Raw genomic sequence first — 18,610 nt, 5'->3', positions numbered from 1 at the left:
AAATAGATAGAATACTTAAAATACTAATAAGATGTAACATTAAAACATTCACATACATTCCCACACACATGCTTCAGGCCGTGCATAGATTAACACAAGAGTGGCGTGATGGACATTTTTTTGTAGTATTCAGATGTGTTATTGCAGTTGGATAACAGCTGTGTTTGAGTCTATTAGTCCTTGCTCTGATTGCCCTGTACCGTCTGCCTGAGGGCAACAGTTCGAACAGGGAGTGGCCAGGATGTGAGGTGTCTTTTATGATGTTTTGGGCCTTTTTAAAACAGTGGGCATTGTGTAGAACTTCCAGTGTGGGGAGAGGGCAGCCAGTGATCTTTTGGGCGGTGTTAATGATCCCTTGGAGTGCTTTCCTCTGAGCCCCTGTGCAGCTAGTGTACCAAATACATATGCAGTAAGTTAGAACACTCTCAATGGTGGCTCTGTAGAAGGACACCAGCAGTTTCTGTGTGATGTTATTCCTCCTGAGAATTCTCAGGAAGTACAGTCTCTGTTGGGCCTTTTTCAGCAGCTCGGAGGTGTTCACACTCCAGGAAAGGTTCTCCTCTATATTGACTCCCAGGAAGCGGAAGCTTGCCACCCTTTCTACACAGTCCCCATTTATGAATAGTGGTTGGATCTCTGCCTTTTTCCTTCTGAAATCTATTATGAGTTCTTTGGTTTTTGAAGTGTTGAGGAGGAGGTTATTGGCCTTACACCATGACGTCAGCTGCTCCACCTCGTCTCTGTACGTAGACTCGTCTCCCTTGGTAATGAGCCCCACCACTGTGGTGTCATCTGCAAATTTCACAAAGATGTTGCTGTGGTGGCGAGGAGTGCAGTCGTGTGTGTAGAGAGAGTAGAGCAGTGGACTGAGCACACAGCCCTGGGGTGAGCCAGTGCTGAGACTCAGGGCTGAGGATGTGTGATGGCCAACTCTGACTCTCTGTCTACGGCCCGAGAGGAAGCTATTGATCCACATGCAGGTGCTGTATGGAAGCCCCAGGTCTTGTAGCTTGGCCACCAGTTTGTGTGGAAGGATGGTGTTAAAAGCTGAGCAGTAATCCACGAAGAGCATCCGCACATAGTTACCATGCTCATCCAGGTGAGTTAATGCAGCATGGAGTGCTGTGGCTACAGCGTCTTCCGTGGACCGGTTTGCTCTGTAGGCAAACTGGTGTGGATCCAGGCTGCGGGGCAGGGCTGCTGTGATGTGTCTGCGGACCAGCTTCTCAAAGCATTTCATTACCACTGGGGTGAGTGCCACCGGTCTGTAGTCATTCAGGCCGGTGATGTGGGGCTTCTTAGGCAAGGGGACTATGGTGGAGGACTTCAGGCAGAGTGGGACAGTCGCCTGTGCGAGGGATTTGTTGAAGATCCTGGTGAAGATCCCAGCCAGCTGTTCTGCACAATCCCTCAATATTCGACCTGGCACACCATCAGGACCCGCCGCCTTCCTCGGGTTAACAGCCTGCAGCATGCGCCTCACCTCGTGCTCTTCCAGGGTGAGGGTGGTGCTGCTATGGGTGGCGTGTTGCTGCTGTGGCTCCAATACCTCCGGTACCCTGGTCTCAAAGCGGGCGAAGAAGATATTCAGCTCCTCTGCCAGCTCCAGGTCACCGTCCGCAGCTCCGAGATTGATCTTATAGTTGGTTAGGTGCTGGATGCCTTGCCACACCTGCCGGCTGGTATTACTCTTCAGATGGTCCTCAATCCTCCTCCTATAGTCCCCCTTTGCCTCTCTGATGCCTCTCTTCAGGTTGGATCGGGCTGTGGTGTAGTAATCCCTGTTCCCTGTTGACTGGCAAACATAGTGGAGGTGGACAGGTGTGTGGTCAACCAGCTGTTTTCAGCACACACCTCTGGTGTATTAATGTGCTTTATCCAGCAGAGTGCAGCAGCAGATTTCTATGTGAGTGTGTGTGTGTGTAATGGAAAGAATTCTGTATGCCCTTTGGCAGTGTCTGCACTCCTGATTCAGGAGTTTCGTACATGTGTACATCTGTAAAAATATATTTATGTTCCGGTCTGTCTGCGCTCTGCCTGTGTCTTTTTTATTGTGAGGTACGTATGGGACAAAACATTACACAGCACATGTGGTGAGTGATGTGGAAAACAACCAGGGGAAGGAAAAAAGAAAGAACCGATGGAGCAAAAGGAAAAATATAAAAGGGAATATGAGAAACAGGAAATTAAATGACAGAAATGGGAGGTCAGAGGAGAAAGAGAAAGCAAAATCTAAGGATGAAGTCAAATCACTCATGTCTGTCACTCCCACTCCACAGCTCCAACACTGTGGGAGAGGAACATGCCGGGAAACTCAGAGAGGAAAGCAGCATAAAAATCCTGCCGACCTTAAATGACGATGTATAAATGATGAAAAACCAGAGGGATTATCAGCCCGCTTCTACCAACAAACATCTTTTTTTATTTTTTTTCACACTGTTCAATAAATACAAAATGTAAACAAGCTTCATATTCATAAACAACAAAGACAACGGGCATCATGAGATCTGACTGAAATTCAAAACAGGAAGAAGAATAACCAGAGCAGAGCAGAGAAGCACTGAGATCGACTGGAGGTGTTTCAGACCTCTTGCTGTCGAGCAGCACTGATCCGTACGTGAGCGACAGCGGGTGGAACCACAACAATGAAAGCAGCAGACTGTGGCAGAGAGTTTTCAAACCCTGCCAACTTCACTGTCTTGTACATCTTGTATTGCTTATTATTTATATTCTTTACAGGAAAAAAAAAGGAAACACTTGCACGCGCACACATTCACACTGATTTAAGCTGTGCTTCACAAAGAAGCTCTGTCAGTCAAATACAACTAGCTCTCTCAATATTACCAACATTTAAAAGTCCAGCTGGATTTCTGAACACTGAACAGCGTTATCTGTTTACACCATTTGTCCATTTTTTGTTGAGCTGCTTCCAAAAAAATTACAATTAAAAATCCAACACATGATCAAGGCACGAAAATGAAGGCAGCATATAAGTAAATGCTGGTGGGTCGTCTCCGCAGTTTACATTCCTTCACTTATTGAGTCTTTTATTCCATTTTACAGGCCCGCTGTGTCCACGTTGCCTCGTTACAATCCTGAAGCTGATACAGGGTGGGTGTCAGGGGAGGGGAGGGAGGGAGGAAGGAAGACCTCAGAGAGCAGCTCTGGCTTTTTGTCCATCTTGGACGAATAAGGGAGGCTCAGGGATCAGTGGTGTCTCCAGGTTTGTCTTTTGTCTGGAGCCTTCATCACCATGTCATCTTCTTCTTTGTCATCTATAGATAAAAGCAAAATGTGCTGAGCACCCACGAAACAGGAAGTTGTGCTTTTACACTAACACTGTGCAGAAACAGCTTCCAAGTACAACGTTACCCAGCGAGAAGCAAATTCTTTCAGTGCAGATGTTTACATGTAATTAATAGCTATTTACACTCATCACAGATGTTTTATTACATATAAAGCGACCTTTCAAAAGGTCAAGAGAGTGTGCTTACCGAGACATTCGGGGCAGCAGGAGCCCTCTGTGCGGGTGATGTTGGAGCAAGTCAGTAGTGGACATTGTTTCCTCTGACACTTGGTCACACCATGCTGTGGAGAAAAAGGAAGGATTTGTGAAAATAAGCAACATGTGGCAGTAAAGGTTGTTTGTTTCCTCTGATAACATTAGATATACCTGCTGTATTTTCTAGCTGTAAACTCAACACTGAATAAATGCATTAATTGGGTCTCCTTTTTGATAATTTTTTCAGATTATCTGGCTTTTCAGCTACTAAGCACTATTTTCACTACCCACTCTAGCTAACAGAGTTAACTAACTCCATAAGCTAGAATGAGTACGTAGGATACAAAGTTTTTATTAGAGATCTTAACCGAAACCAGCTGTTGCCCACTGGAGCTGGAAATGAGGATGTTGAAAATAGTGAGAGTTGACCAAACAGATTAACCAATACAGCGAGCTGAGAGGTACTTTAAATACTGAACAGCAAAACTGGGGGATGACTCAACACACGCACACACACACACACACACACACACACACACACACACACACACACACACACACACACACAGCACATTCACATTACTGGCTTCAGTTCCTTATCAGATCTTGTATTCGGTTATCTTGAATACATTTAGTCTGAACTCTCTGGAAACTATGATTCATTTCCTTAGTTATATAATGAAAATATCATCTATCATCCATTAAGTATCAGAAAAACCATTAATAATATAAAAGTAACATTTTGGTAAAGTAAGAGAATTTCCTCTTGTGTCATATTTACTTACATCACACCAGCAGTTGATGCACTTCATCTCCCCAAAGAGTGGCACCCAGGGATGCCAGCTGTCGCTGTTGTGGTAGTAGTTCTTGCCAAATTTGCAGTATCTGGGGCTGTCTGCTTGCATCATGTCACTGTGCTCCAGGGCTGCAGTGGTCCTCTCCTCCTGGGGGCACACCTTGCAGCAGTCGGTGGGGTGACGTCTCACTGGGTGACTGCAGGTCAGCATTGGACATGTCACCTTCTCACAGTGAACCTCTCCTGTAGATCCCTATGGATAAAACACAGCCAACAGCAGGAGGTCAGCAGCAATTTTTAACTTCAGCAGCTGACTTATTGCTTTTTCCACATAAATAGTTTGGACATATCCCAAGAAAGAACTGATGAGAAATGTATTAAGGCTTCACTTTCTTTGGACTCTAATACAAAACAAATGACCCATTAAGAGCCAGAAAGTAAAGCCAGCCAGATGTGAGGGGATTTATTGATATGTATTTACCTTGCAACTGCACACGGCACATTTAATGTAGCCAAAAGGAGGAACAAAGGGGTGCCATGTGGTCCCAGGGGCATGCATCTTCTGGTCTCCTTCGAAGTAACAACCTGACAGAGAGAAAGGGTTACTGAGGACAGTCAGTAAGAAAATCCCTGAAGGAAAAAAATGCAGCACCGAGACATGCAGAAATAAAGGCAAAATAAAAATGAAAGAAGACCTGTTACACGTTTTATTTTTTACATATGCTGTTATGGTAGTTTATCTTTTACACTCGTGTACGTACAAGAGCCTTTAAATGATCATTTTGGTCTGATTTTTGGTTTAGTAAGAGCAGATATCCTCAATATGATCTTAATGTGATCATCTCTGGCACATAGCTCTGGCAAAAACTGCAGAATCCCCACCCACCTGTTGCTCTAATCTCTTTTATGAGGGGCAGCCAATCAGAAAAAAAGCTGACTGAAAAAAAGAGGAGGAACAGAGCTAAAATGACTTTCACTCAGCAAATAATCTGAGGAGCTTTGTCAAGGCCCAGTATTCTTTCAACTCACGCAGAAGTACTAAAGTAAAGATTAAGAAAAAATTATAGGAGATGGAAACGAGCAAAAAAAAGGTCCCTTTTAAAGAATGAGAAAGAAAGAAGAGCTGAGTTATAGACAGAAGAAGTGGTCCCTACCTTCAGGATGTTCATCAACCCTCTCTGGAACTTTCACGTCTTTGAGCTCCTTCGTCTCTGTACAGGAAAAAGGAAATGGAGGAATTAGTTTGAAGCTTTATGATTGCTGTGGGAATAAAATAGATCCACAAAAAGCAGTATGAAACCTGATGCTGAACTAAAAACGGGCTAACTCACCATCACAGATGGGGCAGCATTTGCCCTCCGGTTTAATGGTTCTGGAGCAGGTCAACGCCGGGCAGATGACTGGATCACAGATCACTGTTCGCTTCTACAGAAAAAAGCCCACAAAGATTTGACACGGACGTGAATTTTACATGACCTGCTTTTTAAATGTTTTAACATTCTATTAAAATGATTCATTTAAACATCAAAAAAACATTTTTTTGTGTTTCTGGTGTTAACCTGGCAGATGCAGGAGAAACACTTGTCATAGTTGGGCGTCCAGCTGGAACCATGAGGGTAGTGCTGGTTCTCAAAGAAGCAGGTATGGGGGTCTTTTTTTAGCTCCTCGGGGTCCTTTGACAGAAAGTCTTCCAACTCCTCCTCCTCCTCCTCCTCTGCCTCGCTCCTGGTCCCAAACTCGCAGTTGTTTGGCACGTGGACCTGGTGAGAGGGAATGTGTGAGGAAAAGAAAGGAAGCGACAGATGGACATGGAGGCCATGAAAGAAAAAGAAGAAGGGGGAGGGGGAGAAATAACAAGAAAGATGGAAAAAAAAAGAAAACAGGAGAAAGCAAGGTTAGAGCAAGAGTGATGTTGGACACAGCTGACTAAAAACCGGTGTCAAGTCATCTATAGTTAATTGTTCTTAAATGGAGCATTTTTGTGCTCCTGAGCAGATGGCTGTTTATGTGTTGGACCTGTTTCCTATTAAAACAGCTGGATACTTCTGTTCCAAGTGTGTGAGAGAGATCACTCTTCTTAGTTCAACTGTTAAACAACATATTGTTCAACAACTACACCTGCAATGCTGCAGCTAGCTTTGCAAGCAGCTGTGGGCTATGGCTGTGAAAGTGTGTTGTTTTGTGTAGGCTAGTAGGCACTAAGTGGGCAATCACGCAACCTCACAAATACAAGGCTTCTTTAGATTGCTAAAAGAAGCTCCCGTTTGCACACATCCAAAATTACACTTCTAAATGTGAAAATCTTAGTGGTTCATCTTTTATATATGACCTGAGATTGAAGTGCCTGTTTTAAAAAAATCCAAAATAAAAACAAACCACAAATTGAGCACGCCAAAGTTGTACATACCTGTCCTCGTATTTCTCCTCTCGGGTTGAGCTTGGTGCTGACCTGGATGAAGGCTGTTCCCTGGTCCAGATGTTTCAGTAATTCAACACTGATGTCCTTTAACACTCCCTGAGCCTTGAGGAGACCAAAAGACAAAAACATTGAGTGGCCTTCTTTACTCCAAATACACTGATGTGCGTAAGGACACATTTATTGTGTACACTGATGTACCTTTGAGCCATAGAAGCCAGTGAGCAGCCTCATGTGGGTGCTATCATCTAGCTCTCCGATCTCAGCCAGTCCGTGGAGGCGGGCGTTCACCGTCAGGTCGTCAGTTTGGCTGAGGCCTGCAACAAGTATCTCATAATGCAGGTGGCAGTATTTGTCCACTGACACCCAGGCATGGCCAGAAGCACCTGTTCTTACTGGTGGGGACACAAAGTGGCCAGCTAGAGGGGTGGGCAACTCTGGAAGAAGAAGAAGGAAGCAGTTCAGAATATTTGCATGCATATTGGCATGGTTTTTTACATTAATTTCACAACCTTAATCAATGTATACCATGTCTAGGTGCCTCTAGGCCACTATAAGGGAGGGCCTTGATCTGCCCCCGCAGCTCCCCCTCCTGGCTGTGTGCTGTTGCGACATTGATGAAGAGCTCATTCTGCAGCAGCATGTGCATGTGTCGGGCCTCCAGGCGGCTCCAGCTTCCTATCGCCTGCCCCGTGGCCTTGCTGAACTCTGGCGTTAAATCGCACAGGATGGAGCGCTTGTTTCTCCTACGTGGCTTCAACTCGATGGTGAGGCTGACAACATCGCTGGTGAGCCCTGTGACCTGAACCTGAAGAAGAGGAGAGAGAAAGGTTGAAGTCTAATCACTGTCAGTGTTGCCTGTTTTATTCTAAGGGTGAGGGTTACTGCTGATCTCTCTGTGTTTATGCTTTCCATGTATACATGGAAACATACAGGGTGGGGAGGCCCCAGAACAGAGTCACACTAAACCACATGGAAATAATAATCCTATTTTGACTAAAGTACCTTGACAGAAATGCAGCTGGACCTCTTGCAACACTCAAATAAAATTTGAGTCAAATTCAGTCAAAATATGTATTGCAAGACACATTTGTGAACAACAACAACCCTGCAAAAGTGAGCAGACTCATACCTGGTACTGCAGCGTTCCATTATCATGGAGGTTGAAGATAGCAGATCCCACACCTCCCGTCTTCCCTGGGATCAATGCATCACTGCTGGACATCACACTCTGAATAGCTGAGCCAGAGAAAGACAGATTCATATCAAAAGTCCACTTCAGAGCACATTCCTGCTCACACTACTTATCTAAAATCTGTCACATTCAAGTTTTCTGAGAATAAAAAATATTACAGCCACATACCCATGATTTTATCCATTTACTGAAAAAGAGTCATTGAGAGGGCAGATTAAATTGGACAACTAGTCAGGAGGCGTGTCTGCTTGTGTGGCACTCAGGCCAAATACATATATGTTAGCACACGTGCACACACACACACACACATGCATACAATAACCCACCCAAGATTTAAGCTTCAAAATGAGGTAACCTTGGCTGAATGCAGAAGGCTTAAAAGAGTGGGCTGAGAGGACAGAAGGGAATGAGTAAGAGAGGAGAGTGCTGAGAAAAACGTCTGAAAATGACACAGACAGAAAGAAGCCAGAGAAGAGGAAAGATGCCAAAGAGGACAGCAGATGATGGGATAGAGAAATGAAGGGAGAGAGAGTGGGAATGAGAGTGGGAAAAAGTGAGAAGGAGGGGGGGATTGGGTTTGAATTCTTCAGACATAATATCAAGCTGTTAATCACAGGACTGGAACACTGGCAGGGAAACCCACGTCCTGCAGACTGTGACCTTGGCAGTGCAACTGTGTGAGTGACTATGTGAGTGTAAATATGTTACAAACCAGCATCTTCATACATATGTGTCTGTGTATTACAATAAATGTTTCACGCTAATGTGAAATGTCCAAATATGCATTGCACTGAAAGACTGTGTGCATGCTTTAACTGTTTCAGACGATTAAGCTGTCCACAACATTCCTCCAGCCATTCCCCGCACGCACACGCACACACACACACATGCAAACAGTCTTGGTGGGCCACCAAGTCAAACAGAAGGTCTGTAAACATGGTTTTCCCCCAGCGATAAGACTTGAAAGAACCCAGACAGAAAAAAAGTATTTATAGAGGTGAATGACAAAAACAGTCCACAGATGGACGAGCAGCAAACCAACAAACATGTTCTCAGCAGCCTCATTGTCTGGTGCCTTAACACTGCTGGTGACATGTAGGCGAGGATGGACCGATTGCAGTAAATACTTACTATCACAAGATTTTCTGCCTGTGATGAAACCTGAGATTTGCCTGGGATCCTGACCCTCGGCGGCCACAGCGATCTCTAGCTGACCGCGAGATAACCAGAACAACTCACGACTCTTCAGATCTGTCAGCACCTCTGCAAAGTCCGGATCCTGCACACATTGAAAAGTACGAAAAGTTAAATGTGGATAAATATAAAACCATTTTCCTCTTAAAACAAATGCCTTTTCAAATGCTAGCAATAAAAATGTCACATTATGCCTTTTTGGATGTTGTTGACAGGATGTTGGTTCAACACTGGCATGTTACCAGAGTAACGAAACCTCAACTTATTTAAACCAGTTTCCAGCTAAAATAAAAAAAGTTTCTTCATTTTGGGACAATTAAAATGTGATCTGCAGCACAGAGAGCAAAAACAAAAGCCGAAAGACAGTGAAATTGGCTTAAGATAAAATAAATAGGGCAGTCAGAAAGGAATCACGAAGTCAGAACGCATCAAGGGCACAAATGGCTTTCTTACAGAAAGAACACAGATTTAAAATTGCCCCCACTCATACATGCACACTTAAAACTTGAGGCAAAAAATATGGCTTGAATTGCCTTAAAAAGTTTCATACTGAGAGAAATTAGATTTAATGCAGGCTGACCGGTCTCCAAGAAGACGTTGAAAAATGTTGGATTAATAGGACAGATGCACACGAGTGTTGGAGAAATGTTACTTTTATGACCTGTGGGGCCGCAGTTCAATATAAATACACATGTACCATAAATCCACACAGCGAGGGGCTAAAACAGAGTGGGAATGGCGGGGGGTGGGGGGGGTGAATGGACACAATTATGAGAGAGGAGGAAATGTGTTGTACAAATAAAGCCAATTATCTTCATCATCATTGCCCAGCTAGAAATAGTGTATGATATGTAATTCATAGTTAAAGTGTGTGTTTTGCGTGTATTTTTCATGGACAGTCTCTCAGAGAAAGAGAGGTGCATCGGCCCTTCACGCAATTCCTGGCAGAATTAAAAACAGGCCCGCCTTTCATCACTCCTCCTCCTCCTCCCTCCATCCATCTCAGCCCCGCAGACCACTAACCACTGACATGTGTGAGGAGTGTGTACGCAGTGCATCCTCTTTACCTCCCTCCTACCCTCCCCTCTTTTCGTCTCCCAGACGTCTCACATCTGTCTCATGCAAAACTACTTGCTAACTTTCTCCCCTCTAGTTTCCTCTCCATCCAGTTTTTTTTTTTAGTCTTGTCTTTTCTGTGATCAGAGCAGCGGCAGTGGCAACATAACTAGGATGTGGTGACAAAACCACATCCATCTCTGAGAGAAGGAGGCGTGGGATGTTCTGTGTCCTAAGTTTTTTAGTGAAAACAACACTGCTCCTCCCCCAGTCACCTTTTAACTTTTAGTCTGTCTCAGATATAAATACATCTATTTTACTTTACCCAAAGTGCCCACTTATTTTACTTGGTGATGGATTGAAGAACATCTATGGCTCTTTTTGAGTACAAAATATAATACCTGTCAACATTTTTCAAAATCTGGCATTTTATTCAGTTCTTTTTCATTTAATTTTCAGCATAATACCCAAATATTTTGTGAAACTGTGACATTAAACTAAAAATTTCCCCTCAATATGCACAGTAACTACCTGTCACTTACGGATGGATGCATTATTTAAAAATAACATTTTTAAATAATTTCCCAGAAGAAACATGAAGAAGAAGTGAGTCTTAAAAAGGAGTGTTGCGAGGTGTGAAATGGTGGCTACACCAAGCTGGGTACTCACATGAGACGTGATGTTGGCTCGGATCTCTCTCAGGATGTGCTGCCGGCACAACAGTTGGACTCGGATGGGCACCAAAATGGGGTCTGAGAAGAGACAGAGTTGTCTCAGTGTCACTCTTTTACATTCCTTGACTTTCATATTAATGCATCTACATTTATAGAAAGATTTCAAGTGAACTTTCTCCTTCCTCTCACCTCTATCTCTGTGTTGGATGAGGCCCTGCAGGATGAGGATGAAATGGAGGTTGTTCTCAGTGTCACTCAGCGTCAACATAGCAATGCCTCCCATGGCTGAATTCTCTTCCTCTGACGTCAGTATTGAACTGAATGTCTCTGTATGTAACACATGTGCACATTAGATCTGCATTCTCTTACAGGACTTGTAAACAAAGCCGGCACATTTTAGCTACATTAATCCACGCGAAGCCTTTTAAGATTACATGAAAATATACACGGCTCTGCTGCTTTGTAAATATTGGGCTTCTTGTGTACTGTGACACAAAGACAAAGGCGTACACATGTCTCAAAAAAAAATGAGCCATTAGAGAGCTACAGCATCCCACATGGATACACACCAGCAAACAGTGCTCTGTGTTTGATGATCCTTCCCTCCACTTCGTCTCGTTGGCCTGTGGACGTGGACATACTGATGTGCATCTGCTCAGACTGCAGCTGTCGCAGTAGAGGCTCAGCCACGTTCTTCCATACTCCACAGATCTACACACACAGAAGCAGGTAGGTGCTTAAAAGATGGAAATCATTTTATACTTCTTCAGGATAGCATGCATGTGGCAAAAACACATATCAGACACCACAGGCACATCTGTTGAATACATCCAACCATTGTATTCTCAATCCTGGGCTGCAAAGCTTCAACATAAAACCTCTCCCTGAGAGCAGAGGGAAGAAATGTGGCGTTGTGCCTGTGCCTCATAACTCAAGAGTTCAGGGGTAATCTCCATTTTAATTAGCGATGTTCTCTGTCCCCCTGCTAAGCAGTGATGTAACATGTGAAAAATCCTCTCTTTCCCCAAAGTTTTGCTTAAGCAAAACCCCCTTCCTTTTCTCATGCCAGAGTGTTTTCTCTAAGGTCCTCTGGCGCTTGACGCTGCCATTTATCTAAAAATAATAACAGGCCCAATTTCTGGGACCTGCATTTAGGGGGCTCCTGCCTCACTGAGCAGGCAGTTCAGGTCTGAAATGGAAAGTGGAGATGTGTGTGTTTTGATGGGAAATGATGCTTAGTGACAAGAGTCAGACCTCGAGGAGCATATGGACATGCATGCACATTTAATACTGTTACATCAACATATCAGTTTACTGATTTATCTGGATAATGCTAGCCTGCTATTAAACCTTAAAAACCTGAACGGCCACGTGTTGATGCTAACCGCAATCAGGCTGACTCTGTCATGTTTAAGAATGGGCAATGGAACAGAGAAGAAGTGTCACCGCATGTGTATTTGGCTGTCAGCGAGTGTGTTTATTGTTTATTATTGCAGAGTGAGTTATGAGTGAAGAAGTGGCAGGGTGAGTGCTCATTACACCGGTGCTTAGTTTCCCTTTCTGTCCAGGAGCACTCACGCACATGTAACAGGATGTGAGGAGATGATTTTCTATTCTTACCATGTCGGAGTCTCCCTTGGGGACTCTGTACTCGAAAGCAGGGGTCCCATCTGAGTCCAGGAAGACAATCTTAGTGGGATGGCCCATTCTGGAAAGCCAGAGGGAAATGTAAGCGAAATGCAGGCAGAAAAGTTGACAAACTTTTAATTTATTGAAAATAAATCTTTTTTTTTCACCAATTCCAGTTTTATATTCTATTATACTGACTGCTACTCAAAAAACAAAGTTTGTTTTTACAAAAAATAAAAATATATTAACACAGGAGGTTTGTTTGGAATAAGCTGGAAAGGCGCTGGAATAGTTAGCAACAGGCACTGATATTAGCGTACCTGATCTTTAAAAAAAAGAACAGAACGACATCTGAAGAGAAGCAAAGAGTCTCACCTCTGGTATGTGATGGAAAAGGTCAGGCTGCTTCTGGTCAGAGTAAAGCGAGCTCTGGCAACTCCACTGGAGCTGGGCAGCCACGAGTCCTTCAGTCCTGTCAGCACTGCTACAAAGTCTGCACCACAACAGAATGTTTCATGAGCTGTAGTGTTTTATTCAGGCTCTGTGTCATGTGTGTTCAGGACAATTCTGTCTATTTGTAAGCAGGTGCTCCATATGTACCTGTGCGGCTCTCCCCAGGCCCCACGTCCTCAGAGCTCAGGTAGGATCTATCATTGTATGACTTGTGGAGTTCTTCCTCTCGCTCTTTGCTCTTTCGGGGGAAATATTCAAAGGAGTTCAGCACAGAGTCAATCTGTTTTTTACCACCTATAAAATAAAATAAAAACACTGAAAGTCACTAAAAGAATCTGTAAATTACTGTCAAATAGTGTATAAGCAAATAGACAGTTTCCCAAACTACTGTATTGAAATGTACACTGGCTATACACTGCAAATGTAAGTAATGACCTTGTGTAATTTCAATGATAATATAAGCATGTAAATTTGAAAAAAGTTTAAATGAAGAATGAAGGTAGAATTAAGTTATCTGTACTCTTTGCCTGCATTTATTTCATTTGTACTTTTTCTCACGGGAATAAGTTCAGTTAGGTTATGTTTAGTCTTCTTGTGGATGTGTAATGTGGTTTCCACTGTTTGTGTGGCTAAGAACACTCTAAAGGGTTAGCCAATAACACATGAATAGGACACATGCATGGGAAGAAAAATAAGATGTTTGTCTTTTAACACATAATATAAATCCTGTGTATAATAAGAGTGCAAAAGTTTAAAAAAAAGTTAAATCAAGTTTTTTTTTATTTGATATACTATAATTGGTATATTCTTTTGGAGGCAATGAGTCTGCATATTTTTAAGTAAAGTCAACGTGTCAAAATCGGACAGTGTGTGACTTATCCCACTTCAGTAAATACAAAAGTAAGAAAATGATGTAAATAAACATGTGGTGTAACTCAACTAAATACGAATAAGAAACATTAACTTAAGGTGTTTATTTTGACTTGTGAAATACTTCAGGATGATAAGTCATATGAACTGCACACAGCACGCCAGAGTAAAAGAGCTCTTATTTGAGCCACAAGTTCTTGCATAAGTGAAGCCAAGTCATCAAACTCTGGAACGCTCTTGCAGCAGAGGAGTTTAAGGAGAATTGGGAGCGACACTGGCATGCGATCCTAACAATGACCTGCTGTTTCACACAAACTCTCCTGATGCTATGTGTGGCCTTCGCTGCTTTGCACACACACACACACAGACAAAAAGTGACACATAAAGCCCTGCTCATTCAGCCAAATACAGCCTCTCTGATATGTTCTTTGAGAAAGCAATCCACACACTGCCTCTTACTCACTCAAACGCTATTTCACCAAGGCTTTTTTTCCCTGAGGAACTCAACTGGACTGTCTGCTGTGTGATTCTCACACACACACACACACACACACACACACACACACACACACACACACACACACACACACACACCACCTAAAACTCATCTCCAATCTCATAATTCCACTGCTCTACTGGGCACGCTGAAGCCCTTCTGGGCAGCATCACTCTCACTTCTCCCCAGTTGGTAATACTACATGCTCAGGTGCTCACACACACACTTATACACCCACCATTTTCCAACACTTACATAAATATACCAGGTGCAAGGTTGCCAAAGCTAAGACAAACACACTCAACCTTTTCCTTAAAGCTTGACCACAACAGACAAGCACACACATATATAAACACACAGTGTCTCCACAGTGTTTTACCTTTACTTTCCATTCCATTACCACACATGCCATGGAGAAAAACACCCATGGAGAATAACACTGCAGCATGAAGGCCCACCCTTTGTGTGTGTGCGTGCGTGTGTGACCATGTGTAAAGCAGCTCTGACTCCCTAATAGGGTGAGACTGTGTGCGCAGCAGTGTGCAGACAAGGTAAGTGACTATGTGAGAATGAGGCTAAATAGGTGGGTGGTGCTTTCAGCTGAGACTGGTTGGAGAAAATGTCCATTTGATGCGGCTGAATGGAAAATCAATTGACTCGCTCATTGTATTCAGCAGCTGTTCTGACGGCGAACAAGCTTACCCAAGGAGGGAAGAAAAACAACAACAACCAAGGAAAAGTTATAGAGAGGAAGAAGAAAAAGAAAGAAATAGAAGTTGAACGGAATAAACAAAAAGAAAGTTGAAAAAATTGCTCTTGTGACAAAAGGGGGGAAACAACTGCTCTCTCCACATACAGTTTGTTTACTGAATTAAGAATGTTCATGCTTGTTTATTCAGCTGCCTGTTTTTCGTGTGTTTAGGACTACTAGAATGGCTTGACATCTACAAAAGCTGAGAGCAGCATTTGAGCTGAGAGGATGATTACCTTGAAGACAGGTTTTGCAGCAGTGACCCGCCAGCTGGACGGGATTGTCGCAGTCCAGGGCCGGACAGTCCTGTTTTATGTTTTTGCAGTTTACCTTTCCCGACACCTTACCACGGCGACTCTTTTGCTGCCAGAGAAAAATAAAAACAAACACACACACATTAGTCAGCTCACCTGGAGTTACAGCTTACTGCAGGGGAAAAAAGTCAAACACAACATGTGGAGTGAGATCACACTAAGCCAAAACTTACAGGTTCACAGTGGCACTGGACACAGTGCATGATGCCAAAGGGCTCCCCCAGGTCTGGGTGCCACTTGTCCTCCAAGGAATAAAAGCGACCTCCAAATGAGCATCCTGCAATGCAAACGGTGTTGATTACACACAGCAAAAATTAGGCGATTACAACCTCATTTCTTTGGCTCTTTCCAAAATAAAGAACTTGATTAGAAAAGCAAAACGATATGCTTAAAAAAATGTTTTTCTTTTTGAGATATGCCAAAATTAATTAGGGAACACAACAACAACAAAAAAACTTAAAAAAAAATACATTTTAAAAGATAAGCTGGACTTTCTGATATTTAGAGTTTTCCTACTATGTTCTGTTATAAGTGGTGGAACCTCATATTAAACATGGGCAATGTTTTCAAGGCCGAGCATAAGGCAAATAAGGATTATATTGAACGGAATATCATGCAAAGCTATTCTAGTAAGTTCTAGTAATAAAAAATTAAAACATTTAAAAATAAAAAACACACAACTTAAAAAATAAGGATAATACTCCACTTTAATAGCAAGAAAAAGACTAACTCATTTTTATGACAAACCACAGATACCAGACCACGAGTGCCATTTGCATACTTAAAAACAAATAAATCCCACACATGAGCTCACTGCCCAGACTTGCTGGAAGCTACCAAAACTCCCTGGATGCCTCAAATTTTGGAACTCGAGCTTTGCATCCTGTCTGACCTAAATGATCCAGAGAGAAGTTCCACTCAAACTTTTATCAGAGATTCCCAGATTCCCCAGAAACACACACACGTCTTAATTAATTCAGTGGGCATATTATAAAGATTATACAGTATACTGAACTTCTAGTGAAAAGGATTTTTACAGTACATGATGAGTTCAGTCTACTTTGAAATGAAAGTGAACAATGGGCTGCAACTCTTCCCATATTTTGCCCAAAGTGGATGCGAAGGAACTCCAACACTCTTGCAGAACATGTGAGCCTTTCACTTTAAACCCAGTGTGCTGGAGCAGAGCTACGGCTATAAAATACACATCCATGTCCTAATATGTAGGGACGGGGCTGTATATTGATGTTACAGGGGATAAAAATAGCTTTCAGTGTTGTTATTACTAGGCTGCACTCATAATTAAGTGTTTGTCACGCCGAGTTACCGCAGGAGTATTATAATTATTTTTGGTTAGGGTGACTGTATGTGGTGTGTGCACGCACAAACTTGATGTTACCCTGGCCAGCTTCACTCGAGCTGATGGCTCTCCCCCGCTCACGGCTACCAAGCTGGTTCGCATTATTCTTTCATTAAAGTTACTGCACACTTTAAACAGTCCAGTCGAGTTAAAGGGAGAGCCAAACAGAGAGCCTCGCCACTCCGCGCTGCGCTCAAATAGAGGAGGAGGCTCCGAGGAGCCTGCGGTTGTAATGGAAAGTCGATTGATTTGAGTTTCCAACATGAAATTACACGTTATAACGGGGTGGTTAACGTGGAGTTCCCGCTGCTCTGTGCTCCAGAGTAGTTACCTTATAAAAACCGCGGCAAGCTTATGTACGAAGGGGCTTTCACATATGAATCAAAAGACATCGACTGCGGTTATGACTCACATGTTTGCCGCTGGTTTACACATGAAGCAACCTGGAACCGGGAGAGGAAACTAGAAAAAAACGACTGTGTACTACTGCAGCGGAAAAAGCTAACTTTTAAATGTCGAGATTTAACGGTCTTTAAATGTTAGCTAGCTCCGCTATCGGCGCTGCTGTCGCGTGCACAGCTAGAGGGGTGAACTGGGGTCATAACCCCACACCCACGAAACAACTCACGGAAAAATAGACATTTTAACAGTAAGTAATTTTATATCAAATTATGCACATTTTTTAAATACATTCTTCATATAAAAAAAGAAATAATTAATAACAAAAGTTTTAAAACAAACAAAACTTTTAAATTGTTAATTAGCTGCTGCTCAGTGCTGCCCCCTGGGTCACAAACTGTTTACACAGCAGGGGTTATCTGATTTGGAAGCCTGAAACTGATGCTAACAAATGCAGCTTAGGTAGCCAACTTCTTCAGAGGCTTTCAAAGCGTGCGGCCATTTTTATAGCTATTGCTGGTATAAAAAAAAAAAAAACGAGTATACTCCAGCTGCCAGCTCAATTCTGCAACACCGCTTTTCTTACGTGGCTTTTCTTACGTTTCCAAAAACAACATACCTGATGTTCCTTTGAAGGGCAGCGGTTCTCTCTCGGGCTGGATGGGCAGAGAGGGAGACTTGAGCCGTGAGGCCGCTCCTCCGTGCAGCCACCACGCGCAGCTCAGCGCGCAAAGCAAGGAGTGGAGTGCGCAGGGAAGCAGCATCACAAACCTCCGCAAAGGACTCCCTTCAAAAACTTCCGAGAAACCGGCTCCTTTAAACCGGGAATTACAGTAATGAGAGGGAATAAAACGTTTCCTCCTTATAACAAAACGTCCTTTGTCGTTAGATGTGAACGTCCGCTGTTGAGAATCATCCGAGTTTCGGCCAGACAAAAAGTTTTCCGTGAGCAGGGCAGTACTTGCACCGTCTTTCCTCGGTACCAGCGGTCTCTTCGCAGCCTTGTCTCGTTTGATTTTATAGGCTGCTTCCCTGACAGCTCCAAACAGCCGGGAGGAGGAGGAAGGGGGAAGATGAAGGGTGGGCCGGGTGATGGGTGAGGGGGTGGATGATGGACAGGGCAATCGACACCCCTATCAACTCAATACGCTGTCGAAACGACTGGGCAGTTACAGCAGTGTGTTTCAACACACATATCTGAGACGAGGTGACGGCATAAATATCTTTCCTGTCATTGAATTAGCTTGGTAAATATTTTTTTTCTGGTTGTTGTTAAAATAAAATAGCTTCTCTACAACACCCCCCTCCTATTTTTTTCATGTTGCATGTTTGATGTTGAGGTTATAAAGGACCGTGGGTGCTTTTAATAAAGTTTAATACGCTGCTGCTTCGATATTAAATGTGCCAGGTATAATTGTTTTTTGTGTGCCAATCCCGTGCGTGGGAGTTATGCTGCTCTCTTGATTTAGTTCTTGTGTAATTGAATCAGTATTGGTGTTATTTAG

At 43.2% G+C, this 18,610-nt stretch overlaps 1 protein-coding gene across 1 annotated transcript; it reads right to left on the bottom strand.

The window, feature by feature from the left end:
- Positions 1 to 2,439: 2,439 nt before the first annotated feature.
- chrd (chordin) lies at positions 2,440 to 18,078 on the bottom strand. Its single transcript, XM_085370285.1, has 21 exons — positions 17,725 to 18,078; positions 15,520 to 15,623; positions 15,269 to 15,395; positions 13,063 to 13,209; positions 12,838 to 12,955; positions 12,454 to 12,541; positions 11,403 to 11,544; positions 11,023 to 11,160; positions 10,829 to 10,911; positions 9,041 to 9,188; positions 7,847 to 7,953; positions 7,243 to 7,522; positions 6,916 to 7,151; positions 6,706 to 6,819; positions 5,858 to 6,058; positions 5,630 to 5,723; positions 5,453 to 5,509; positions 4,780 to 4,883; positions 4,288 to 4,551; positions 3,495 to 3,588; positions 2,440 to 3,275 (listed from the first exon to the last, which is right to left on the bottom strand). The coding sequence occupies exons 1-21, from the start codon at positions 17,867 to 17,869 to the stop codon at positions 3,208 to 3,210; spliced, it is 2,859 nt and encodes a 952-aa protein (XP_085226411.1). The 5' UTR covers positions 17,870 to 18,078; the 3' UTR covers positions 2,440 to 3,207.
- Between the last annotated feature and the right edge of the window lie 532 nt (positions 18,079 to 18,610).

The sequence above is a fragment of the Diplotaxodon limnothrissa genome, linkage group LG14 (genome assembly GCF_057381915.1).
Source record: "Diplotaxodon limnothrissa isolate DT_005_m linkage group LG14, D_limnothrissa_male_GT1.1, whole genome shotgun sequence".
Lineage (NCBI taxonomy): Eukaryota > Metazoa > Chordata > Actinopteri > Cichliformes > Cichlidae > Diplotaxodon > Diplotaxodon limnothrissa.
This window is presented reverse-complemented; position numbering and strand designations above follow the sequence as displayed.

Bases quoted from the DNA above. Each gene is read 5' to 3' on its own strand.
- chrd (XM_085370285.1), bottom strand. From the start codon at position 17,869: ATGCTGCTTCCCTGCGCACTCCACTCCTTGCTTTGCGCGCTGAGCTGC. The intron at 6,059-6,705 runs GTATGTACAACT...CCCTCTCACCAG, and splicing joins GAGGAGAAATACGAGGACAG to GTCCACGTGCCAAACAACTG. The intron at 3,276-3,494 runs GTAAGCACACTC...TTTTATCTATAG, and splicing joins CTGCTGCCCCGAATGTCTCG to ATGACAAAGAAGAAGATGAC.